Source organism: Rhineura floridana, chromosome 16 (genome assembly GCF_030035675.1).
Source record: "Rhineura floridana isolate rRhiFlo1 chromosome 16, rRhiFlo1.hap2, whole genome shotgun sequence".
NCBI classification, from domain to species: domain Eukaryota; kingdom Metazoa; phylum Chordata; class Lepidosauria; order Squamata; family Rhineuridae; genus Rhineura; species Rhineura floridana.
The window spans coordinates 8,257,528-8,284,005 of NC_084495.1; the positions used below are offsets into that span (position 1 = coordinate 8,257,528).

Below are 26,478 nucleotides of genomic sequence, written 5' to 3' on the forward strand. Positions count from 1 at the left end.
CTCATAAGTCTGGCCCACTGGCTCCAGAACCCAAAGAATTAGAGAGCTTGATCCCCCGCATGCTTGCTTAGAAGAAAGGCCCACCGTGTTCAGTTGAGCTTACTCCCAAGTAAGCATGCCTAGGACTGCAAGCTTAATAGGTTTCCTTGGTCTTTAAAAATTCTGTACACAAGGAGCAGCAGCCCTCAAAGAAAGCCATCCCAATCAATTTGCTATTTGCAGCAAGTTATACCGTTATGCCTGAGTCCTGCAATAATTGCAATAAGTGAGCTACAGGGGCCTGTAATGGGTTTTATGGGGTTTTATAGGTGTTTAATGAGGCTTTATTTTCATTTTTTTTTTGCAGGGCAAGAGCATTTAAAGCCCTTACTGGATTTAATAATGGCTGTGAGTCTGGATTAGAATTTGCAGTAGTGAATGTGGCTGTCGAAATAATGGATTTTTTCATCATCTGCTTCATGGGACAAATAATGGGATATAAATGCTTAGGGCCTGCTTAAGATGTTAGAAATAGAGGGTGGGGACGCTGAGAATTCTAGTGATGCCATACCACGCTGGTTAGATGGCCGAGTTCTCTCCCCTGATTTCAGCTGGATTCCATTTTGGGATCCTAGCTTGGCATTCAGGGAGCACCTATACTGTCAGAGAAACATGGCTGATCCAAAAACATCATCAAAAGATCTGATACTAGGGCTGTTCATGGGTTCAGACAAGGCCTGAATCCCAAACCAGCTTGATTCAGAGGGATCTGGATGTTGATTGAGTTGGGTTGAGACAGCCTCAGATCACCATGGGTCAGATGGCCCATAGCCATCCGGGGTTGCCAGGGGGCAGGACACCAGGTAGGAAGTAGAGGCAGGCATTGAGCAGGAAGGAGGAGCCATGGAAAAGGAGGCACCTACCCAACCAGCTGGCAGCTGCATCTTCCCAGGAGAAGGCAAGGGTGGTGGTGGGGTGGATGCCTTCAGGTGTGGACTTTCCTGCCCAACCTCTCCATTCTGCCTGATACCCAGCTCCCTGAGGCAGCACTGTGCTTGATGGAATCTTCTGCTTACCAACTGTTAAGCATAAGATTCCATCCTGGTGGGGCAGGACCACCAAGGAGCAGCACTGCAGAAGACTGAACCTTCTTGTTCTTGGTCGGGTGGAGGGAAGATGCAGCATCTGCTCCTTTCCCCTCCCTCCCCCAGCTCAACCTGCTCTTTGCTTTGCAGCCTGTGTCTTTGCTTTGCTAATGTGAAATTGATCAGCCTCTGTTTCCTTTCCTAACCTTAAACTGACAAACCTGCTTTGCTTTCTTTGCTAAGATGAAATCGATCAGCCTGTGTGTTTACTTTGCAAAGGATAAACTAATAAGCCTGTGCCTTTGCTTAGGTGAAACTGACTAGCCTATGTGTTTGCTTTGCTAACATGAAATTGACTAGTAGCCTGTGTCTACTTTGCTTTAAAGCCATGTCTTGTTTTCTCCCAGGGCTGGGGAGAAGTATCCAATACCATTCCAGAGGAGGATGGGGGATTGGGTGGGTGAGTGGGCACTGGGCAGAGGAAAGCCACATTCCTTTTCTTTCCTTTCTGAAAGGAAAATATTGATAACAGTATTGTTAATTTTTCAGGAGGGGAATAATAGGAATAGCAAAAGCAAAGGATAGCAAAATAAATAAAAAACCTAAAATGGAACTGCCTACCAGTTTGACAGAATGCAGTCAAACAGGCACCAGCAAGTGGATCCCCTCCCTAATCTGTGCACAGCCCTGTCTTATACTATTGGTCTGTCTAGCATAGTTGTCTACACCAGGGGTGAGCAAAAGAACTACTGGTAAATCTCTGGGTGATCTTCTAACTCACAATTGTTTAGGAATGAAAAGTCCTCATATTAAAATGAAGAAAGACAGGAGGGGGACCAGTAGTAGGTTTTTGCATAAGGGAGCAGAGAGTTCAATTCTGGGACTGAAAACAAATCCACAGACTGAGCCCCTTCCCTGTTTCTTAATTCTAAGTCTCTCTCCCTCCCTCCTGAGCCAGTGTTTTTCCCTTAGCTCCAGTTGGTGGATCTAGGTGTTCTAGTAATAAGCAAAGTAGATCCCACAAACCTGAAAGCCTGCCCACTTCTGGTCTACACTGATGGGCAGAGGCACTCAAAGCTTTCTGTTGGGTCTTTCCCAGCCCTACCTGGAGATGACAGGGACTGAACCACGGACCTCCTGGTCAGATCTTATGTGCTCTGCCACTGAGCTATGGTCCCTGTAGCAAGTCACTTAGCTTTTGTTCAGCTGAACCAATGGATGATTCAGACACTGAAATGTTAAAGCCCCATCACAAGCAGTCAATGGTTATAATTTGTCCCCTAACATTAATTTGGAACAGGAAGGCCTGCAACTGCCGAGTATAGTAGTGCAATTTGATTTTTCTAGGAGAATTGAGGCAAAGGATGTACCTTTGCTGAAATGCTTTGGTATTCTGGTACCCAAGGACCTTAGCTGAAACCCACTCAGTGAATATCTTGGTCCACATTATTTCTGAACTTAATTGGGTACGACAAAAACAAGTCAAAGCCAAGCCTGCAACAGATCTTAAATGATGGTTTGCTGAAGTCTCTCCTGGAGGAGTTCAAGGAGCCCAACCAAGGTGGCTTCCCTCCGTTACAAAACTAAACACGAGGTTTGCCTCACCACAGCCCTATTCAGACTAAAGTGGCAGACAAATAGCCTCTTGAAAATTCTCCACCCTATTGGAGGTTAGGGAAAGTGTGGGTACCATTTCACCAAATTTCTCCAGGGAGTGGGGTGGGGTGGAGAACTAATTGTCAGCCAGCCCCAGCCGTGAAAAAAAAAAATCTGTTGGAAATTTTCTCCAGGGCTAGAAATTCTCCAACAGTTTCTCAGGGGTGGTGCTGACCACTTATAGTGACACAAATAGTGATTGCTTGGTGGGAGGGGGCAGAACTGGGCCCACTGCCTCCCCTTGCCCATCACCCATTCATTGGGAGGTCTGAAAAGAGTTCACTTTTCAGGGGAATGGATTCAGGCTCTTCAGAATATCTGTGAAGGGAAGATCTAATCAGGGATCACATCCCACACATATTCAATGTGTCTCCCCAGATGCTGTTCTCTCTCTCTGGCTGCTAAACACCTGACACAGCAAATAGTCATTGCTTGTCCAACAGGATTCCCAGTCCCAGAGTTTTATATTTGTCTTCCCTAAACTCTTGACACGAGCATTCTACATTTGATCATTGCCAATCTCCCCCCTCCCCCCAACTCAGCAAGCACAAGACAAATAAACAGCTAGATTTGGTGGGTGGTGAGAGCCACCCTGGTTTGGAAAACATGCTAAGCCTTCTAGAGGTTTTGTAGAAGTGAAGGAAGACTGTTTGTAATGGGTCCAGAATAAATGTTTTTGATAAGGAGGGAGACATCATTAACAAGGGTGACTTTCTGATTCCCTGCCAGCCTCAGCCAGCTGTGGAGAAGAGCAGAACTGATCTCCAGGGTGGTTTTTCCAAATTCGTGGATAGATGCAAAGCTGTATTTTGTTAGGGCTTAGCTAGGTGTTTGCCTTCAAGGGCAGGGAATGATCCTGATAAATATATGAAGCAAAATGTCGTTCTGTAGTCTTTACTTAACTGAAGCTGCAATCCTGCGTTCCAGGGATGAGGAACCTTTGTCAGCCCAAGGGCCGCATTCCCTTCTGGGCATCCTTCCAAGGGCCACATACCAGTGGTGGGCAAGGCCAGAGGCAATGAATGTGAATTTTTACCATTGTACAGTTGGCTAGTTTCTCACACATGTCCTCCATCCAGGCAAGCCAGAGGCATCATCAGAGTTCAAGGTCATATTCCAGCCAGGCCAAAGCACTGAAGGAGGGTGCAGAGCAGGGCTGGTGGGAGATGCCACCTGGGGAGAGGGGGTGCTGCTGGGGAGGGCATTTGGCTCCTGGGCTCAATGGTACCAGGTGGCTCCATGTCAGTGGGACAGTGCCCAAGGATAGCTCCCTGAAAGTTCGGATGAAAACCTGGAGCGGATTCCACTGCCCGACTGACATGGAGCCGCCACTGCCTAGGCCTGAAATTCCCCAGCCTTGCTATATACACTTACCAGGGCTGACCTTACCATTAGGTAGAGTGATGTTGCTGGGGGGTGGGGGTGTGGCAGTGGTGCATTGCTGTGTATGTTACTGTGCCACCGGTGTTAGCCTGCTCTCCTGAAGTCTAGTGGAGGAGGATGCACTCCTATCACCAGTGTTGAGGTAAGATCAGTTGCCACTGGGATAGAACACGTGTGTGTGTTCTTCTCAAGCAGCAAAATATCTTGTGTCAGCCTTGACCATTGAACTCAATGGGATTTACGTCTCCATAGGTTTGCAATGTTAATTCTTTTGTTTAATTCCTAGCAGCCTTGTAATTTTAAGCTTTGCTTGGGAATTTTACAAAGTTTTGAAACCAGTGGTTGTAATCAGTGCAATTCTGAAAGGTTGAGTCTGCCATCTTGATTCACAACGGCATCCAGTTGTATCCACATATAGACAAAAACCTGCTTCTTGATCTCAGGGACTATCATGCAAAATTTGGTTATAATATCTTAACAGATGTCCAACTGCATAGTTAGACAAGCAACTATTATTGTATTTTATTTATTTCAGGTATTTATATACCGCTAATATTCAGAATTTCTAAATGGAATTTCCAAAACCTAGAGCAGATCAGCCAATCCTATGCCTACCTACTCAGAAACCAGTCCTGCTGAGTTCTACAGGGATTGCTCACAGGTACAGGACTGCAGCCTAAAACATTTATACTGACTTTAAAAAGGTGCTCACACTTTACTCACATGTAGTGCAATTGTGTTTCAAAGGGGGATCAGGGCCCAGGACATAGGTCTACTCCCCCTTCTATACACAATTGCCACATACATGAGTAATGAGTGAATATGGTTTGTTTTCATCACAAACCAGTTCTTGAACATGTTAATTTATGAAAGGATGCCAATGGCTGTATTCACATGTAGTGCTAACCTATGTTTTAAACATGGTTGCTCAATAAACCACAAGTTGTCCCACATATGAGCCAACAAGCCACAGCTTCTTTCTCCAAAGCTGGGTTAGTTTTCCAGCTGTCTTGCCTCATGAGAGTGTTCTGGGGTGGGTGGCCAAACCAACCATGCTTAAGCAAGGCTGCGAGGTTTGGACATAATGTAAACTAGAGTTAAAACAAGGCATGGTTCATAAAACACCAACAAAGCATGGCTTCAGATAATGGTTTGTTGGCAGAAAACAAACCATGGCTATTCTGCTGGGTTTGGGTCGCAACTTCAAACAAACCAGTTAGGCCAAGCCAGCCAACATCAACCAATATTCACCCATCCAGGGGTACTTACGCCAGAGCCATGATCCCATAAGGCCAGGAACGGATTTCCAACCTCTTCCGGCTTTTGATTTCATCCAAGGTCAACACCATTCCACTATCTGACTCGCATTCCTGAAGAAGAGGAGAGGGAGAGAAGAAAGAAAAAAAAAAGAAAACCTGTAAGAGCTTTAGCAATCTTCTAATTAAAGCAGGAGAGGTGTGCAGCTCCTTCAAGCTCAAAATATAACCTTGAGGGAGGGTCAGGCTGATAGCGAATGTGGCCTGGTAATGGCAGAAAAAGCGGAAGGAAGCGAAACCAACACTAGCCATTGCATTTTGCTAACATTTCCAAATGGGTGTGTGTGGACTTTTTCTCTAACAATGCAACAGCTTTTCTTCCCTTCCTGATGCCACTGTTGGAACTACAGATAGTTTCAGAAGTTTATGGAGTGTCCACTAAACACATGGCATGGGAACAACACTGGCACCAGCTTTCTCCAACCTGTTGCTCCCCAGATGCTTTGGACTACAACTTCTATCAGCCCCAGCTGGCACAATCGTGATGGTCGGAATTAATGGGAGTTGTGTTCCAAAACACTTGGAGAGCACCAGCTTGGAGAAGGCTGATTAAGACCAACACAGATGTGACGTGGAAAGCCCACGATTAGAATCTCCAACTTGCGCTTTGTTTGTTTATTTCCTTTTTACTGATTAGGAGCCCTGCATGGCTCCTTTGAAGTCTGAGGAAGTGGCCACATGTGAAGTTTTTTTACATTTTATTTAAAATAAGCCATTTTATGTCATTTCTCCACAGTAAACCAACATATCCCAAGAAGCAATTGGCACCACAGAGGAAAAGATGCTGATGCGTACAGGGTAATGCCCCTAATATTTACAGGAGCCATGTGGGGCTGCTAACTGATTAAAAAGAGGAAAATAAAAAGCAAAGTGAGAGATCCTGATCACAGATGTCCTGAGTCACCTAGTTGATCCTAAGTCCTGAAGATCTCCCTAGTCCAAGGACTTATTCACATTGTAAGCTGCTTTATACTGACTCAGGCCACTGGCTTGCCTAGTCCAGTGTTGTCTATATCAGAGAAAGACAACGTGGTACCTTCCAGATGTTGTAGACTCCAACTACCATCATCCTTGACCACTGACCATATTGACTGGGGCTGATGGGAGTTGAAGTCCACAACATCTGCACTGGATATCCCTAGTCTACACATACTGACAGTGTCTCTCCAGGGTTTCAGATGGGGAAACATTCCCAGTCCTACTTGGAGATGCAAGGGACTGCAACTTGAGACATTGTGCATGCAAAGTCTGTGCTCCACCACTGAGCTACAGCCTGTTCCCCACCACTGTCAACAACAGTCTTGCAGCCTGTGTAAGAGGCTGCAGTGGTTTCTGTGACACAGCCATATTTCTGAGCTGTCGAAACCATGCCTATTTTCATGCCCATGGATACAGGCTGGCATATGGTGGCAACTGTCAACTTAAATGGTGTGTCTGTGAGAGCGCAGCTCATCTGTGGCCTCAAATGCACCCATGCATTCATTCCATGAATTGCCCTGAGATTTGGGGAGTGAAGTATATCCACAGATGAGAAAGAGAGGGCACCTAGGTTTAAGTACTTCTTCCGAATGGCAGCATACCACTGGGTTTAAGATGGACCTGTTCTCTCTACTTCAAATTCAAGGATATTCTTGGCAGAAGAATGACCTAACCTCCCCATTCCCAGCCACCTGGCTTGCAGCTGGTTGCAGCTGCATTTAATGTTGCTACTCTGCATTTGGCTTGTGAATTATTTCCTCTGTTAGTTTTATGACAATAACGCTGGGGGGGGGAACAGGCAAGTTTTAAAATCCATATAAAGGGTGTACACAGATGGTTAGGTGAGGGTGGGCTAAGTGTATAAAAAGCAAATATGTTTTGATCGTTCCCCTTCTTCGTTTGCCTTTCAAATTCTGGGAATGCTTAGCAAGGTAAGTCTTTTTGGGAGGATATTTTAGCATTTAAAGGAGGGGTAGGGAACCTTTTCCAGCATGAGGGGCACATTCCCTTGTGGGCGCAGAAAAATGGAGGTGATTCGTACCTTCGTATAGTACGCTGCATGGTTACACACACTCTCTCTCCAGGTGATCAAGGGGCACAGTTCAAGGACACATTCCAACCAAGCAAAATCAGGGGCATGGGCAGTGAGGGAATGGTCTGGGGAGTATTCTGAGGGCCAAATAGAGAGGCCTGGAGGGCTGATTTTGGCCCCTGGCCTGGAGCTTCCTCATTCCTGATTTAAACTTTAGCAACGAATAGTACATACACACTGGGTTACTGGACTCTGCGGACAGAGGCTTATTAGAGTCTCATCCATTTATGGGAATTCTGCCCACGAGACGTAATTGCTTCTTTTTCTTTAATAGGCAGTGATGGCCACCAACTTGGATGGCTTTAAAAGAGGATTAGACAAATTCATAGATAAAGCTGTCGGTGGCCATGAACCCTGATGGCTAGGTTCCACCTCCACTGTCGAAGGAGGTGTGGCTCTGAATGCCAGCTGCTGGGAATCACAAGTAGGGAGAATGCTGTAGCATTTGGGACCTGCTTTTGGGCTTCCTACAGACATCAGGTTGGCCACTGTGAGAACAGAGTGCAGAATGAGTCCAGCAAGGCTCTTACATTTTTCTGTTTTTAATCGCCATTGCCAGAAATTGGGCATTAGCCAAGGAAGAACAATTTGTTACATTACATTATCAATATTCATTATAGTGGTTATAAATATGGTACGCTGTTGTGTGCTTGGTTTTGACAAGTTCAATATATTCTTTACCGTAGCCTTGAAAAAAAAGTGTGCTCAAAAAAAGCTGAAATGATGTCATTCAAATATTCTTTTGTGCTGGCAGAATTGAGGGGCAAACTACAAATGACCTTAACTGATAGTTCTGCCTTGAGTGCAGGGTTCCCTCCCCCACCTCACCAATTGCCAGCATGCCCCCCATCAGAATTGGGACTCTAGCCAAAGGATAAAGGGCCCTTAACCCTTTGCTCCCCTGTGTCTGCAAGTTCATTGGAAAGCATGTCCAGGAAGCTATCTGTCTCTGGTCTCCCTGCTCAGCTTTTCTATGCGCTGCAGAGGGTTGGAGAGCAGCATTCCGCAGAGAATGAGAAACTGGCCCCTGAAGCACACACATTATCTCCATGTGTTCTAATCTTCCAGAACAAAGTGAGAGTCTGACCGTGAAATTCTAAGATTACTGTGATCAAGGTGGTCACTTTTTAAAAATACATTTTATTAAAAATGACCACTGCATTACAATCCTAACCAAAAAAATTAACAAGCCATTCTATGAACTAATAAACACATCACCGCCACTACCCACCTCTAAAAGCACTACGAATAATGAAATAATTCATTACGGAAAGCATTACGAAGTACAAGTGACTGCTTATATGCATACACAGATATATTTATAACAGATGCATTTCTAAAATATATGTTAGGAATGGAGGAAGCTGCCTTGACCAGAATCAATTAGTTCACCTAGATTTGTACTGTTGACAACTCTTCCTATTTCCTCCCCCCCACCACCACGGTCCTAGTCTCGATTGCCCTTTCCCGCACAATGACTATTTGTTTAAACCTGTCCCCCAAGAAAGCTGTAGTTAAGGGCACAGAGATGTAGCTAACATAACCTAACATCAGTGGTAGAGCTTCTGCTTTGCACACGTAAGGTCCCAGGTTCAATTCCACAACCTTCAGGTAGGGCTGGGGAAGACACCTGCCCAGGGCCGGCCCCCGGCATGCTGGGGCCCTTGGGCATCAGCTTGCCCTGGGCCCCAGTGTGTGCACATGTGCGTGCGTGCATGCATGTGTGCGTGCTTGCATGGCCCCCCATGCCCCCCACCTACCTGTCTCCACTCCCTTTCCCCCCACACCCCCCACCTACCTGTCTTCGCTTCCCCTTCCCCTGGAGCTACAGGGGTCTCTGAAGGGCCCCTCCGCTCCCCTTCCGCAATCCGCGGCAACAGCCATGGATTGCAGGGCAGGAGCTTCTGCCTGCCCACCATTCCCTCGCCCCACCTACCTGTCTCCTGTCTTTTAGCATTGCCATTAACCAAGATGGTGGCCACAGTCTCCATAAGGGGATGAAGCCTCCGTTGCCACCTTGGTTGATGGCACGTGTGCGTACTATGCACACGCATCTCTGCCATCAACCAAGCTGGCAGCAGAGGCTTCCGCACCCTAGGGAAACCTCAGCGGCCATCTTCATTAAGGGCAATGCTAAAAGGCAGGAGACAGGTAGGTGGGACGAGGCGAGGGAATGGTGGGCAGGTGGAAGCTCCTGTCCTGCAATCCGCGGCTGTTGCTGTGGATCACGGAACGGGAGCGGAGAGTTCTCTCAGGGGCCCCTGTAGCTCCAGGGGCCCTCAGGCCAGTGCCCCACCTGGCCGCCCTTTAGAACCGGACCTGCACCTGCCCAACAGCCACTTCCAATCAGTGTATAAGCCTTGCAGACAATGTTGTTGCGCACATCCCAATCTCTGAGTAGTGCAAGACTTCCAGGGGTTCCTGCACTTTCCCAGGGTTCAGTTTCCTTGGAATGAAGGTCAGCGGAGACTGCAGTGTCTTTATGATACATGGTTTTATTTACACCCCCACCCTGAGCATAATATGGTGGGTCTCTCTCTGCATTAACAGTCCAACAGACCTTGGTTCTCCATCAGGTTTCTAGGGGAGTTCCCCAAACCTATAGCTTTTGCACTGAGCACAGAGAACAGGCTTCTCTCAGTCTCTTTCGTCTTTTCAGTTCCCAGCTTTACCTCAGACTGACACTAATACAGATCACTTCTTTTCTCCAGGATGAGGGGGAAGGAGGTCCTCTCTCATCAGAGAGTTCCCACAGCAACAGGCCTACTCTGGACCACATCCTTTGGTATGCAGATAGGCTCATCAAGGAAACAAAGAGACCAGCTTGACAGGAATGATTAACTTAGGAAAGGAACTGACTTGACCAATTTAGCAGGGTCCTCTACTGCAGACCCATTTTTGCAGGCCCAGAATTATGAGCTTAGAAGGGACTCACATATATCATCCAGACCAACCCCACAACCCTATAACACTGTTGACCTAGACCCTTGTCCTTGCTTCTCTGGAGCATGTGGTGAAGCAACACTCCTAACACTAGTGTCACTGCCTCTTACCTTGATGGGGTTGGCGTGGGATGTGGCGGTGGCAAGAACTGGGTGTGCTGATGCATGAGCAGAGCCAATCCTGCTTGTACAGCCGTGCAGCCCCGATCTCACTGCTGCCCTGCCCCCTCAGGTATTATGCACTGATGCCAGTGATGGGAGGGCAACTCTGTGGCCCCACCCCACCCCACCGCCCTCTAATGGTAACATCTGGCAATCCCAAATGTTGTGCTATCATTGCACTCCTGCGTTTTTACGCCCCTGCCCCACCGGTTGCCACCTTAAGGGGAACTGTAGAGAAACTCAAAGCGCAATGATGCCACACATCACACATCTGGAGATATGACTGGGGAGATAAGGAGAAGAAGAGGCAAGAATATTGTTTCTGCTTACTGCTATGCATCCTCCATAACATCCAGCTTTTGCCTATGACCACTCTGTTTTCTGTTCAAAGTTCGCTAATGACTTTGGGAGTCTTCTTATTGACTTCAGCAAATCTGAGATCAAGCCTATTTTCTCTTAAGGACAATGCAATTTGATGAACACTAAAAATAACCCAAGCGCAGGAAGAGAAGGGTCTAAGCCTGCCCTTTGAACCTTCCTGAGCAGCTCTTTGAATCAAGGATATTGAATTATGTTGACATGTTGCACGAATACCAAACCTCATGCACATCAAATGGATTGGCGCGAGGGCTCTGCTGGGCAAAAGTCCCATAACAATTCAGAGCTCATTAGCAACACTGTTATTTTAACGCGTCGCCTTGATCGAAAAGCAAAGAGAAACGTTAACAGTATTCCAGTTAAAAACTGTCTCCCTTTCTGAGGCAACTTGCAGAGCAGAGTGAGGATAGATGTCAGACAGTGAGAGGAGATGCAAGCTCTTGTTCAGAAAACAAGAGTACTAGTGATGGTAGAAGCCAAAATGTGGGGTCAAAGAAACCCAAGTGTTATCCAGTTCAGGGATGGCAAGCTGGTTGGATTGGATCTCTCTCTATACTCCACAAGCTATTTCAATGGGCTTCTATCAGCACTATTCATTTTTAACTTTTTTAAAAAAATTGAGGAATGCTCTCCCTGGAGAGGCTCGCCTGTGCCCACATTAATGCCTTTTCAGCGCCAAGCAAAGACTTATTTAAGAACAAATAAGACCCTGCTGGATCAGGCCAAGGGCCCATCTAGGCCAGCATTCTGTTTTCAAAGTAGCCAACCAGTTGCCTATGGGAAGCCTACTTGTAAATCCCAACAACTGGTATACTGCCTCCACAAGTGGAGGTGGAACATAACCATCATGGCTAGTAGCCATTGAAAACCTTACTGTCCTTAGTCAACATAAGAATATGAGAAGAGCCCTGCTGGATCAGGCCAAATACTCATCTAGTCCAGCATCCTGTTCTCACAGTGGCCAACCAGATGCCCATGGGAAGACCACAAGCAGGACCTGAGCACAATGATACTCTCCCCAACTGCGGTTCCCAGGAGGTGGTATTCAGAGACATATTGCCTCTGACAGTTGAGGTAGAACATGTCTAGTAGCCATTGACAGTCTTACTGTCTTTAGCCAACACAGGAATATAAGAAAAGCCCTACTGAATGTAAGCAATGCCTATCTGATCCAGTACCCTGTCCTCATAGCGGCTAGCCAGATGCCCATGGGAAGCCTGCAAGGAGGACATGAGTGCAACAGTGCTCTCCTAGGCTTAAAAAATTATCCCAGTACTTTTAATAACTTTTTAAGTACCTTTTAATAGCGCTTATAATTTTTGCATCATCTTGCTGTGTGATGGTGCTTGCTCGTTCTTTAGCTATTTAGCTCTCTGATGTGAAAAATGCTGAGGCTGGTAAGTTTGGCCTGGTTTTGTGCTGGCTTGGCTTTTAGTGTGAATTTGTGTCACCACTATATTTTATGGTACCTCACTGATAACATTCGACGAATGACTAATGAATATCCGTGATAAATAATCTAAACCCAGGAGCCAGAAGAAGCATTGGGTCTCCCTCTCCATGGGAGGAGAGAGAGCTCTGACCTTGGAGAAGGAGATCTGATGTTGGATCCTCTTGCTCCTGGAAACTCCCACAGCCCTTGCCCTACCGATATCAGAGCTCTGATGTCAGTAGGGTCAAAAAGGAGGCATGTTGGGGGGGGCTTGTTGGGGGATGACCCGGGGAAGGCTTGGTTCCAAAGGATCTAGTGCCTCTCTAGTCTTCTGACGTGCCTCCACACTGGGGTGTGTGTGGGGAGAGAACTACACCAGACAAAAGAAAGTTCTTCATGCAGTGCGTGGTTAAATTATGGAACTGGCTCTCAGGGGAGGTAGTGATGGCCACCAGCTTGAAGAGGATTAGACAAATTCATGGACAATAAGGCAATCAATGGCTACCAGCCACCATGGTGGTGGACTGAAGAGGTATACCAGTCGCTGAGAACTGCAAATGAGGAAAGTGCTGTTGTGCTGAGGTGCTGCTTGCAGGCTTCCCATGGGCACCTGGTTGGCCACTGTGAGAACAGGGCGCTGGACGAAATGGGCCACTGGCCTGATTGAGCAGGGCTCTTCAGATGTTCTTAGCAGCCCAGGGGCTGGCATAGTTCAATTTCTATCATTTATTACGGTTAAAGACCAGCACTGGCTGGCATAGTTTATTCTGGTTTATTTCCCTCTCACTCTTCCCAATAGGAGGGAAATCAGTTGATGAAAGAAGAACCCAGGAATAGGACCGAAGAGCGCAAGAGTGATCCTCTGCTTTCACTTCTGCCCTGCTTACATGAGGCCACCAGGGCATTGGATGAAGCACCATTGGCTCCCTCTCCTCCCTACCTTTCAATTGCATTCTGTGTCTTAAAATGTCATAGTTTTATTCTCAAAAGAAAAACGAACAGTTTGGAGAAGCCCAAAAGAAGGGCATGGGAAATGCCCCCTCCCCCCACCACAGTGGCAAACTTTCTCTGAACCTGATAGACCTATTTTGTTTTACAGCCACTGATAGACTTCACCTCCTCTGTGAATTTGTCCCAGCCCTTTTGAAAGTCACCTAAGATGGTGCCCAACACCACATCTTGTGGCAGTGTGTTCCACAAATTAATTTATGTGTGGTGTGAAGTGCTTCCTTTTGTCAGTCAATTTTCCTGAAAATCCATTGGACGATCCCATGTTTTCCCCCATTTTGGCTCATTAAATAATGATTACTTTATATTAAAAAAATACGTATAAGCCACGGTTTAGGACAGAGCCCTCTGAGGATGGTTTTCATTCATATAAGATAATATGTAAACGTAATACATTTTAAACTGGAAAACCCCATGATGAATAAACAACAGTAGCCAAGAACAGCATTAGAGCACACAACCCAACAGAAGCAAGGGCAAACCCACCACCACCACCACAAGAACTGTTCAAAAGAAAACAGTTCAAAAAATGTGACAGCCCAGTTAAAATCCTTCACCAAGAACAGCTTATCTGGTGGCTTTCAGATGTTCTGGATTTTGACTTCCATCGTTCCCAGCCAGCATGGCCACATGATGATAGTTCAAAACATCTGGAAGGTGCCAGCTTGGGAAAGGCTGACTGACATACAGTAGATTATATTCAGTTAAGTCCTACTCTGAGTAAACGTATTGAAATCATGACCCAAGTTAGTCTGTCCATTAACTTTAATGGATCTACTCGGAGTAGGACTAGCAGCGAATACCGCCCCATAGCAGTAAACAGATGAGCTTTTACGCCCATTGAAAGACCTGCAGTGATGGCAACTGGTGCATTGCTATAGGATGAGAGTTCCACACACCAGATTAATAACAGGCAGGGACCTTTGCTGTATAGTTATTGACACTTGCTAAAACCTTTTTTGTTTCAGAGAGCCTACCCAGACATAAAATTTTATTATGTACATTACATTTGTTTTAAAACTGCTGTTTTAACCTATATTTTATATGCATTTTGATAATTTTGTGATGTCTACTCATTTTTAAAGCCCCCTGAATGAAGCTCCCACGGCTTGGCAATGACAACAGGCCCACCTATGTGAGGCAGGAAAGGAAGCATGTGACTTAAGCTCACCTCATGCGCCATTTTCTCTTTCTCCACTGATACCTCATCAAACGTCTTCACGCTGAGTGGCCGATTCTTGGTGTTAATACTGAAACAAGGAGAATGTGAGAGTTCGGGTTGGTAAATCATGGACTAGTAGTCTTTATTGTGTAGTGGGTGGATGAAACAAAACACATATGTCCTTAGCTTTTAGGGTGTGTGTGTACGTGTGTGTGTGTGCATTGGGAAGAGCACTGCTGTTGAGCCAGAGCCTAATCACAAATCCATGGAGAACATGGTGGAATGACAGAAGTTACCAAAATGGGGACTGCATTTTTCATCAACCCCCCCTTTGAAAAAGGAATCCTATCTGAAGCTACATTAAAGTTGCTCTGCATTATACACAACAGTTGCTGTGTGAGTGAACTGATGCTGCAAGACAGGCTGACCGTAAAACAATCCAATCAAAAGTGCAAAAGGCCTATATTAAAGACAGGGAATCTGTGAGCCTTCAGATGTCGGACTCGAGCCCACCATGAGCTTTGGAAGGCTTTGAAAGAGACTGAGATGTGGGTGGGCCTCCGTTAATCTCCTGGCTTCCCAATACTGCGGGGTGCTGCCTCTGAGCAAGAGGGAGAGAGAGAGCTCAGCCCGATGCTAGGAGTGTTGAATTAGCTCTGCTGCTGCAGACTGAGCTCCCCATGCATCACCCCTCCCCCTCTTGGCTAGTGGCAGCAATCCTCAGTGTTGGGATGCCAAGAGAGCAATGGAGCCCCACCCATGCCACCATGCTAGCCGCTACTGCACTGATGCCTTCCAGTTTGATACCAAGGAAGTGGAACCAAGAGGCACTCAAGGTGCCCCACCAGAGACCTGAATGTTTAGCTACACTGGAATGCTGGGCGTAGTCCCCAGAAACCTGGACTTGCATCTCTTCTCAGCAAGAGGTTCTGCAGAAATATTTCATGGGGGTGGTGGAAGGTCTATGAATTGTTACTACTGGTCATTGGCAACCCACTCTGCCCACCATTACATTTAGAATTCTGGAGGGGGGGAAGTGCCCCCCTTGTCCCCCATCTCACCCCCATGGACACCCTTGCTCCTCAGATATACATATGCCATGTGTGGCCTCGTAGCCTCAGTTGCTGCCTGCAAAATTGAAATAACAGCCAACAACAACAACAAAATGTGTTAGAGAATAAATTTTAAAAAAGTATCTCCACACCCCACCTTCTCTCTTTCCGGTTTCTGTTGCACTCTAACATGGCAAAAAAATAGAGCCCAGAATGAGTTTACACGTGTACAGTGGCTATGAAGACAGGAGAATATTACATTCTGTAGGGCAAAGGAAACAGCTAGCAGTTGGCAAGACTGTTGCGGAAAGGGCAAAACTATCCCCCAAAATCAGATCTACAGGGAAAGGGGGGCAGTTTTCCTATCCATCCAATTACATACCAGGGGTGGGGAACTGCAGGCATGGGAGCCAAATGTGGCCCTCCAGGCGTCTTTGTCTGGCCCTCAGGATTCTCTGAGGCAGCACCCCTCTCCTTACACTGCATTCCTGGCTGGAATGTATTGACTATGGTAACATTACTTCCTTGCCCGGATGAAGGATGGGAAGCATAAGAAAATAAGAAAATAAGAACAGCCTGCTGGATCAGGTCAATGGCCCATCTAGTCCAGCATCTTGTTCTCACAGTGGCCAACCAGATGTCCCAATGGCAATTCTGCAAGCAGGACCTGAGGACAAGAGCACTCTCTCTTCCTGCAGCTTCTGGCAACTGGTTTGCAGAATCATACTGCCTCTGACTATGGAGGCAGAGTGTAGCCATCATGCTTAGTAGCCACTGATAGCCTTTGATAGCCATATGCATGAGTGAAGCTGCATAAAAACCTCTGGCCTTTGTTTGGCTGGAGTGCAGCCCGTGGTACAATGGGAAGAGTCACATCTGTTGCTCCGCCCACTTTTGCCTCTGGCCACGCCCACCAATAGAGATGGGTGAATCTGTCAATCATCGGTTTCTCTCAGTTTTCTCGTTTTCCCAATCTGAAGTTCCGTTCTCCACATTTCCACATCAGTTTCTGATTTTTTAAAATTTAAAAGAGTCCTCATGAAAATTCATCAGCATTTTAGTGCAGATTTCTCCTAATATTCGCAACTTTGTCCCTAATACACACATTTTTGCAAAGCAATTTTACCTAACAAAATGCATTTTTGCATGTCATTTTCACTAAAGTGTGCATTTCTATGTACACTTGACCCCAGTATGTGCGTTTTTGTACATGTTACTTTGGGGGAGAACTGCACTGCAACCTTCAAATAAGTGTGAATTTTGAAGAACGTCTGTGTTTCGGTTAGCATATTGGTTTAGAAAGTGTGACAAGGTTGCCCACAATGGAATGTGCCTCTTGGGTTAAAAAAGGTTGTCCATCTCTGCCCAGCGTAAACAAAGAGGTGCCATCAATTCATTCAAGACAAAATATAATTGCTGCAAAAGAAATGCATGACAGTCCTCCATTCCAGCTGGGACTCCCCGCAGTGTAGACCCTTCCTCTCCTCCCTTATCAAAATGATTTGGTTTTGGTGGTAAGGTTAAGTGGATGTTGTATAAATGTGAGAGGGTAGCAATTGTTGCGTTTTTGCAGGCCACCCTGGACCTAGTAGGGAAAATATTTCCACCATGGAACAACAAGCAAAGCCCTAGTTTTAGCCTCCTGTTAGCAAAAGCTGAGAAACAGCAGCAGCCTTCTCTCAAATGCAAAAGAGGGGATGAATCATTATGATTATTTATTTTACAAAACTTGTTTCCTTACCATGCTTCTACTGTACTCCAGCGATGAATGCAGCTGCTCACTTTCTCTTCAAGGATGCAGATCTTGGGGATGGAATCTCCATCTGGGCACAATGTAATGTTCAGTGGGATATAGTCTTTTCCATCCTACATATTTCATAATCAAGAAGAAAACAAGGGAAACTTAAGAGTCATTTTTCTTACTTGGCTTCAGGCATTAATGGCCGTCACATTCTGCTGAGCTGGTTTTCAGCAGATGGCCCATCCCAGAAGTCCTCTGGAGAATTTTGCTTCTTTCTTTCATCTTTCTATAAAACTGCTATGAAAGTCTTGGCAATGTATCCACACTGAGGTTCAAACCTTTTGACCAGCCTTCTGTCTCTGAGTGGATTCTTTCTAGTGAGTTGAGATTTGACCTTGGGCTTCCCAGCTCAAAGCCTTCATCATGAATCCAAAAACCACAAATTCAAGATTGGCTTTCGGTAGCTAACAAGATCATCTCACCTCTGACATTTGGCATTTTATCTTGCTTCTGACAATTTTCAAGCTCAAAATTAGCACAACTGGAGCATCCCAAAATATAAGAGGACATTATCTCTTGCACACGATACCATCAGCTGTTCTGTGCAGGACATTTAAGGAATTATCCTATCCTAATAGGTGACCTATGGTTCAGAGGTAACTGAAACAGTAACAGAGCAATCCAAACTATAGGAAGTCAGCATAATTTTCACTGGCCTAAATTAAGCTGGACTGTTACCCCTATTCCAAACTCCTTTTAGAAGCAGCACTACCACTGTCTGACCGGTCCTCAAGCCTGGCAGAGAGAAGCCAGGCCTTGAAAATAGACTTATATCACCCTTTCTGCCAGTGTAGGCCATGTGATCTTGCTGAAAGGAGTTTGGAATGGGGTAACTTTTCCCTGCTATGATCCCTGCCACACCCCTTTTTCAGAATGTACCCCATCCCCAGCTCAGCCAGGAGGTGAGTCAGCCACTGAGAAGACTCTTCTCAGTAGCTAACACACAACCTCCCCTTTCATGCTGATTGGCTCCTAGGGACGTCTGTTGTAGTGGAGTGTGGACTTGTGAGACGACAGAGAGAGCAAGGGAGACGAGAGAAAGTGGAAAGGGAGTGTGGCCCTCACAGGGGTGTGGTGTAACTATCATGAAGGGACCTTGCACTTCTGAATTTACCACTACACTACTTTTGAGAGGATCAATAAGAGTGATAATCACTTATTTAGTTAGGTAACTTGTATACCACTTTATACTTCAAAAAAGCCTCAAAGTGGTTTACAACATTCTAAAATATCAGAAATAAATAAAAATACATTAAAAATTCCACAGAATAACAATATATTATTGTCTTAAAATATTAATATATAGGGACCATAACTACTAGCAGGCTGAAATACAGCAAGCCCCACTTCACCGTATATACCCAAATCCCCCAAGGAGCTCAGGGAAGCAAGAAAATATGAGCTAGACCAGCTTTAATCTGGTGCCCCCCAGTTATTTTGGATTACATCTCTCATCAACCCCAGCCACCATGCGGGGCTGATGGAAGTTGTGGTCCAAAACTACTGAAGGGCATCAGGTTGCCAAATGCTGAGCTAGACAGTAGGACATGTCTCAGGATGCCCGTGCCACATCACTGCCACCCTGGGCATGTTTGCTGCTGGTCATTTTGTGGTATTGCCAAGAAGCCACAAGTAGAACCCAATAACTTTGTCCTGGTGGGGGAGGAATTCACTAAGGTGAAACACTGGACAATTTCACCCTTTCATTTTCTGCCCTTTGCTTATAATTAATGCAGCAGAAACATTTAAAAGCTATGAATTCTCAAGAGCAAATACCAGTCATCAGTAGAAATAGTTTCTTGTTTTATCCCTGAGAAACCCTTTGCAATTCCTCACTCTCCCTGCAGCCTAGAATTAATTGTCCTGCCCCTTCTCATCAACCTTTTTCCTTGTTCTTCTTGCCTATATTAGGAATCCCACAAATTATACTTTCCCCCCCGCTGCATGGCAAACTAGGTCTCCATCAACTGAGCTTCACTGATTTGTTTCGCCAAGTGAAAAGGGAGAAGAATAAACAGGATATTAAGAGTTACATAATAGCTTTGCTCTAAAAGCGGAGAGAAAAGGTTGATTAAGCTATCATGGAACAGGCAATTATATAATTGCCTTTGTGGGACACAAAGCCTTTTATGTCAGTTGCTTAGAGCAATGATGAGTTTAGAACACTAGATATATGTATGTGTCCAAGGTATAGAGCTAACAAGAAGAAATAAGATAGTGGCTTTCTGGACGCTGAAAACTAATTAAAACTATGTGTATGATCATTATTTTATTATTATTATCTTTATTTATACCCCACCCTTTTTCCAAACCGGAACTCAAGGCGGGACCATTGTTAATAAGGGACCATTGTTAATCTAGGGGGACAAATGGGGCTTTCAAAAATAATTGAACATGACTTTTCTGCTGCCGGCCATGGATGGATACAATTGGATTTGTGATATATATATAAACTCTCTTTGAGAATGAGATATATTTACGCTCATACAAATTTTGCTCCGTATTTTCTGCCACGATGTAACCTTTAATAAACTTGTTTAATATGAGCAGGTCTCATCTGTCAACAAAGGCACTTAGAAATCAGGCTCTACACACATTGATTTGGGGCTTTCAACTGAAAGAGGACGGATTTTCTTTAACTTTACCTGTTGCACATTCGCCTGGAGCAGGTCTCCTAAACGTTCCACAAGTTCAGTGAAGGTGGGCCTCTCAGTTGGGGCTCCATGCCAACAATCCAACATGGTCTGATAGCTACAGTTAAAAAAAAAAAAGAATCGTGCTTTAAAAGTTAACTAGCAGCAATTCATCTGTGATGTTACCTTCTCTCTCCCTGGACACTGTTTTTAAGCTGGTATGTATATAGTATTTATAGCAGCCTTCACCAACCTGGTGCCCTCCAGATACTCTGGACTATAATGGTATGTTGAGATAGGGTCGGGAAAGATTCCTGTCTGAAATCCTGCAGACCTTCTGCCGGACATTGTAGACAAAGCTGAGCTTGATGGACCACTGATGACTCGGTAAAAGGCAGCTTCCTGTATTACTCTCTTGAAAATGATGCAATGCAGGTGAAGCTCATGACTCGCCACATTCTGGAAAGCTGAGTCATTGCAAGGTAGGCTGTGATTCTGGCATGGCACAGAAGACTGGTCGCTACTCTTTCCCCTTTCTCATTCTCAAAGGCCAAATGGACCCTAAGGTCATATTGGCTGAAAAACCACTAACTTAATTAGTAACTGATTAACATGGATGAATGACTAAACCAATCTTCCAAATGTAGGAGGAAATTACAGCACTTAAATCATAAATTCGACAAAGTACAACTATATCCATATTACGGCTGGGATTGACCAGTGCCAATTCAAAAGCATCCCGTCAACCTACAAGGCCAGTATTGCTTTGAATTCATTCTTTGTCCACTAGCAGCTGCTTTTACGGATCCATTTTTTCCCTTCGCACAAAAATATTGAAATTAATACTGATAATTTTAAAGGAAATATTGATATTTTGAAAGGAGATATTGATATTTTGAAAGGAGGCATCTATAAATGAAAAGAAATATTAATATAATTATCGTTCTAATATTGATATTTTAGAGGCGGATATATATATATATATATATTTAAAAATCTGTCCTGGAAAATAGCTGTGGAAACTCACTACATAAAAATCTGATCCACGACGATAGAGGATAAGTGAATTAATGGAAAATTTTCTACTAAACCCAAACTGGGTGGAATTCTAGCATATCCCTAGTCCATATAGATTTTTTTTTTAAAAAAATTGTCCACTGAAGACCAACCTGCATCCAATTGGCAGGGTTTCACTCAGTGCTTAAATAAGAAGGGAGAGAGTAAGGAAGGCATAATAAGGATTCCAGAAGGAAAAGGAAGGAGGCAGGAACGATGAAGGGGAGGTGGGTGGTCAATGTGAATCCTAACCATGTCATGGGAAGGAGGGGCAGATCACAGTTCTTGCTATGGCACATTAATATCTACAGGTGGCCACAAGCAAAATTAATTGATGGATTTGATTCATACATTTCATCTCCTATATAGTCAAGGTATCAATACACATGAGAGTAACAAAGAAAGATGGCAGAAGGAAAAATTACATTTCCAGAGTTGAGTATTCTGGCGACCTCATCCTTGTTCCTTCCTTGAGACGTCGGCAGAAGTCCTCATCAATCTGCACACCTGGGTATGGAGAGGCCCCTAGAAGCACAAACACAGAGGCATGGGAATAATGAAGGTTATAAATATTGCTTGGAACTCCTACAGAAGCAGCAGGAAGGTTAGATGAGTCAGGCTAGCCCATTGTTCTTCAACCTTGGGCCCCCAGATGTTGTTGGACTACAACTCCCATCCTCCTTGGCCGTTGGCTAAGCTGACTGGGGTTGATGGGGACCCAGGTTTGAAGAACAGTGGGCAAGATCAGACCAAAGGTCCACCTAAAAATGAAGATGGAGGGGAAAAGCAGCAAGGCAGAATTTAAGTCTTGCAGCAGAAATAGTTATAGGCTAGAACAGCACTTCTCAAACTTTTTATTTCCCTGCAGGTCACTTGAAAGGTGCTAAGGGTCATGTAATAAACCATTTTTTTGATTCTACAAATCAAAGCACATCATAACTCATATTTTAATAATCATAATCTTTGCCTGTCTAATGCAATGGACGTGCTTCTGGATTACGTATGAAGAAAATCATTTTTTCCCCTTTAGCACTGGCATTACTGTCAAAACCAGCATTAAGAATATCACAGGACAACCTGCTGAATAATCAAAGCAACTTTGATCTCCAATGTCAGAAAAAATAAATCAAGTATAGGTCCAAGTACAGATATTCTTGACTGTCCTGCAACCTTTCTGTGGAGCACCTGAATGGAGCCTGAAGACCACAATTTGAGAAGATGTGATTAGGAATGGACAAATCTGTCCATTTAGGTTTCTCTCAGTATTTAATTTTTCCAATCTTAAATTTAGTTCTTCACATTTCTGCAGCAATTTGCAAAGTTTTGGTTTACATGCTCATGAAAATTAATCAGCAATTTATTGTGAATTACACATTTTTGAATGCATTTTGACTTATACATATTAGCAAGCAATTTCCAAATACGAAGCATTTTTGTATCTTATTTTCATAAACATATGCATTTTTATCTACACTTTTCTTTAATATATAGGTTTTTTTAACATATTGTTTGGTTGGCAAACTGCATCACAAAATTCAGAGAAGGGCAAATTTCAAAGGCTAGTTCTGTTTCGGTTTGCTTGTTGGTTTGAGAAGTGTGAATTAGATATTTTCTCATTAAAACACAATAAAAAATGAATTTCTCCACCTTCCCTAAATGTGGTGTGGAGAATTGGTGTCAATCACCAAAGTGCAATTGTAGCAATCATATTGTCTTGTAGTCTGAAAGCCCTGCTTGGATTGCTAATGGCCTCTGTGCCAATTCTCAACCAGCCTGCATCTAAGAGCTGCTCCTGAATTTGGCTTAAAATGAAAACTAGAATCCTGATAAGGTAGAACCATTTCTTGAAATTCACAGCAGACTTCCTGGTATTCTCATTGCTTCTGTCAGATCCCAGTGATTGCCATTCCACAAGCAGTGAGAATCTGGACTGGGAATGGAGTCTGTTTTTTTTAAACCTTCCCTGTGTGCCATTTTCTTCCTAAAAGTCCTCATTAAATACTACTCAGAAACATATTGCCTCTGAGACAACTTCTAGGCTGTTGCTATTTTCGGTTGAGATTTACATTCCAGTACATTCAGACTACAGTTGATTGGGAGGTCTTGCGCAACAAACCTGTTCCCTCAAAAGGTAAGACTTTTTGCAATATGTCAGGAAACTGTGAAATAATATTTCTTTTGATGCAACGTGCTCTTTAAACAGCCAATGTTGTCCAATCTTCCTTCAAACAAATCAGGATGATAGCTCAATGAAAATGTCTCTTCAAAGCACCCTGAACTGGAAAGGTCCATTTAGCCGCTATGTCTCAGAATTACTGATAGACCTATCCCAGCCTTTCCCAACCAGTGTGCCTCCAGATGTTGTTGGACCACAACTCCCATGTTTCCTGACCATTGCCAATGCTGGCTGAGGCTGATGGGAGTTGTGGTCCAACAACATCTGGAGGCACACTGGTTGAAAAAGGCTGACCTATCCTTTTAAAGCAGTCTAAGCTAGTGGCCACCACTGCTGATGGTAGTGAATTCCACAATGCTGTGGTAGTGAATTCCAGAGAAAGAAAAATGTGTGTGCAAGGAGATTTGAGGCCTATGTAATATTATGTGTAGAAAGGATAGGATCATACATGGGACCGGCCAGAATCCCATGATCCAGATGGATTTTCCAGGAAATCCATGGCTCAGGGCTAGGTAAAGAAATGTCAGAGGAGATTGCTGTCTGGCGGTGACTGAGTTCCCCTTAGTTGGCCATGCATAGACAAGGAACCAATGCAGATGCTCCCTTGCAGCGATCAAGCAAAACTATTGTGTCATTTCAGCTCCTCAAAAGACTCACTCAGGAACAAACGTTCAAGGGCAAGGCAGCTAAGTTCAAACTCTTCTTTCATGAATGGCTGATGATATAAACAGAGATGCAGAATGGACTGGATAGAAAATGCCTAGTAAGACAAACCACCTCAGGTGCTGCTTGCACCTTTTAAAGCCCCTGCAGGAGCCTCGCCTCCAGTCCTGACAGCTAAACTAATATGACAAGGAAACAGAAAAGCACACAAATAAATCACCCTGACGAATACAACTGTCAGGGCAAAGAAAGCAGGTGTGCAATGGAGCTGAGCAGCTCTCTAACAGACCCTCATCCACTTCAGAACAGTAAAAGTGCTTGGAAAAACAGGATGCTTTCCAACTCTGCTTTGTGTTTTATTTCCCATTTTCTTTTACAGGGCACCCAGTGACGGATTTCGGCATAAGCTAAACAAGCTACAGCTTAGGGCCTCACAATCCGCAGGGGCCTCAAAAAATTTCAGAATTTTTTTGGGGGGCTTTTAAAATTTTATGTGTACTGAATATATATATATATATCTGCTGTAATTTTTTAACAAAGGGCCTCCAAGCTTTATATAGCTTAGGGCCTCACCAAGTCTAAATCCGGCACTGAGGGCACCCATAAAACTGTTGACCGGAGAGAACCTGGAAATAGAGAATGAAAGCAAACTAGGCCTTCTTCTTTTACTTCAGTCATTCATTTTCTTACATTTATATCCCAGCATTCTTCAGTTTTGGAATCCGTGGGAGCATGTATGTGGTGCTCAGGTAGTCTCCTCTATCCAGGAACGGACTAGACCCTGAACTGCTTAGCCTCATCAAGATGGCTCGTGTGCCTTCAGAAACTATTGGACTATGTGCACCTACAGGACTGAAGAATGTAAGAACCCCCCTATGGATCAGAGCAAGGGGGGGATCCATCTAGCTCAGAATCCTGCTTCCCAGCCCATTGATCTCAAACCCACCCTTGCCCTTGAAGCTTACTGGTCCACTGAGTGTTGGAAAACATGCTTTTGTGATCTGGTACCAGACAAAATATCTCGGCTGTGCATAAGCGATTGCTCATTCACACAGCCCTTTCAATATGCCGGAAATGGGCTCCTGTGTTGCCATTGGGGATATACGAAGGCATTGTTTTCCATTCTGCCCTGTACTCATCCTATGCAGCGCTGTTTCTGTCCCCTGCAGTTTGTCTTCTGTCCTCTGTGGCAAAATTATGTAACATAAGTAATTGACATAAATTACATTGTCATTACATTATTCCACCCCATTCATTTCTGTGCAAAGGAAACACAATGCAAATGGTGGGGGGAGAAACGTAATCAATTGCATATCATTTGGACAGAAACAATTGTATTTGCTGCAAACAAATTCTGGACACGGGATGAACAGGCGAACATTGGCAATTTCTGCCTCCATTTCTGTTTTCGGCTGAATTCTCTGACATCCTTAGTTGCCATTTTACACTTAAAAAAGCTTAAGTTCACCACAAGCCAAAGCAGAACATAGGAAGCAGCCTTATACTGAGTCACACCATTGGTCCATCTAACTCAATATTGTCTGCACTGACTGGCAGTAGCTCTCCACGCCGCCAGACTGAGTACATTCCCAGCCCTACCTAGAAATGCTGGGGATTGAACCTGGGATCTTCTGCATGCAAGGCAGATGCTCTACCACTAAGCTATGAAACCCTGAAACCAGGATCACCCCAACCCTCCCCGATACACTTATGTTGCAAGAATGTTCATCAATAAGTCATCAGCTTTTCAAAGAATTGATTGCTTAAAAGTGAATGTTAATACCCAAACCTCAATAACTGCTCCTTGAAATATTGGAGAAACATTAAAAAATAATTTACTGTTCAGAAAACAACAGCTAATGCCCTGTATTTGAATTCCCTGTTTCACAACCTGCCTCAGGATTAGGCCACCTGAAAGTTTCACTTCTCATAAAGTTCGTAAAGAATTAATTCAGCTCAAACTCAGTAAGCTTCTTGATTCCTTCATTTCCCAGAGGGACTGCAGGATGTAACGTTCCTTTCACAATCTGGCCTCCTTGCAGCCTAAAGCAGAATTTGGAAGAACACGTAATCCGGTTTTAACATAGGAGATTTAAAGGAATCTGAACGTGAGTCCAAGTTTTGAGGAATCTCTGTGCACTTTATGTTCCATGACATTCATGCCTGATTTCCTGTTTTTGTCCATCTCTGGCATGGCAGTTTTCATGGGATGCTTGGGAGGAAAACAGTCAGTGCAGGAACAAGGAGGAACGAATGGGGACCCAGGACTGAGAACAACTGTTCCTGGAAACTGTTTAGATAGCCTCGGGTTTGCTGCTTCAGCCACGAGATGCAAAAACTGTGCTCCAGTTGCTAAGGAGGCTTTTATGACAATAATGTTGGTGGAAGTTGGGAAATCCCTTTTGGGTGTATTCGAACATTTAAAATATGAATGTAATAATAAAAAAGGGAATATAAATAAGACATTATCTGGGGCAGGTGCTGCCCTTGCACTTCTTTCCTCACCCTCACAATCCTTTATCA

General features: G+C 44.5%; 1 protein-coding gene across 3 annotated transcripts in view; it reads right to left on the reverse strand.

The window, feature by feature from the left end:
• The window catches only part of LOC133371179 (vascular endothelial growth factor receptor kdr-like), a 344,491-nt gene that overhangs the window by 11,080 nt on the left and 306,933 nt on the right, over positions 1 to 26,478 (reverse strand). For all 3 annotated transcript variants that reach the window (XM_061598328.1, XM_061598327.1, XM_061598329.1), the window contains exons 25-29: positions 21,542 to 21,641; positions 20,073 to 20,178; positions 17,368 to 17,492; positions 14,584 to 14,662; positions 5,373 to 5,473 (exon numbers count right to left, since the gene is read on the reverse strand). In XM_061598328.1, coding sequence (XP_061454312.1) covers positions 5,373 to 5,473; positions 14,584 to 14,662; positions 17,368 to 17,492; positions 20,073 to 20,178; positions 21,542 to 21,641 — 511 coding nt within the window. The remainder of the gene's footprint in view (positions 1 to 5,372; positions 5,474 to 14,583; positions 14,663 to 17,367; positions 17,493 to 20,072; positions 20,179 to 21,541; positions 21,642 to 26,478) is intronic.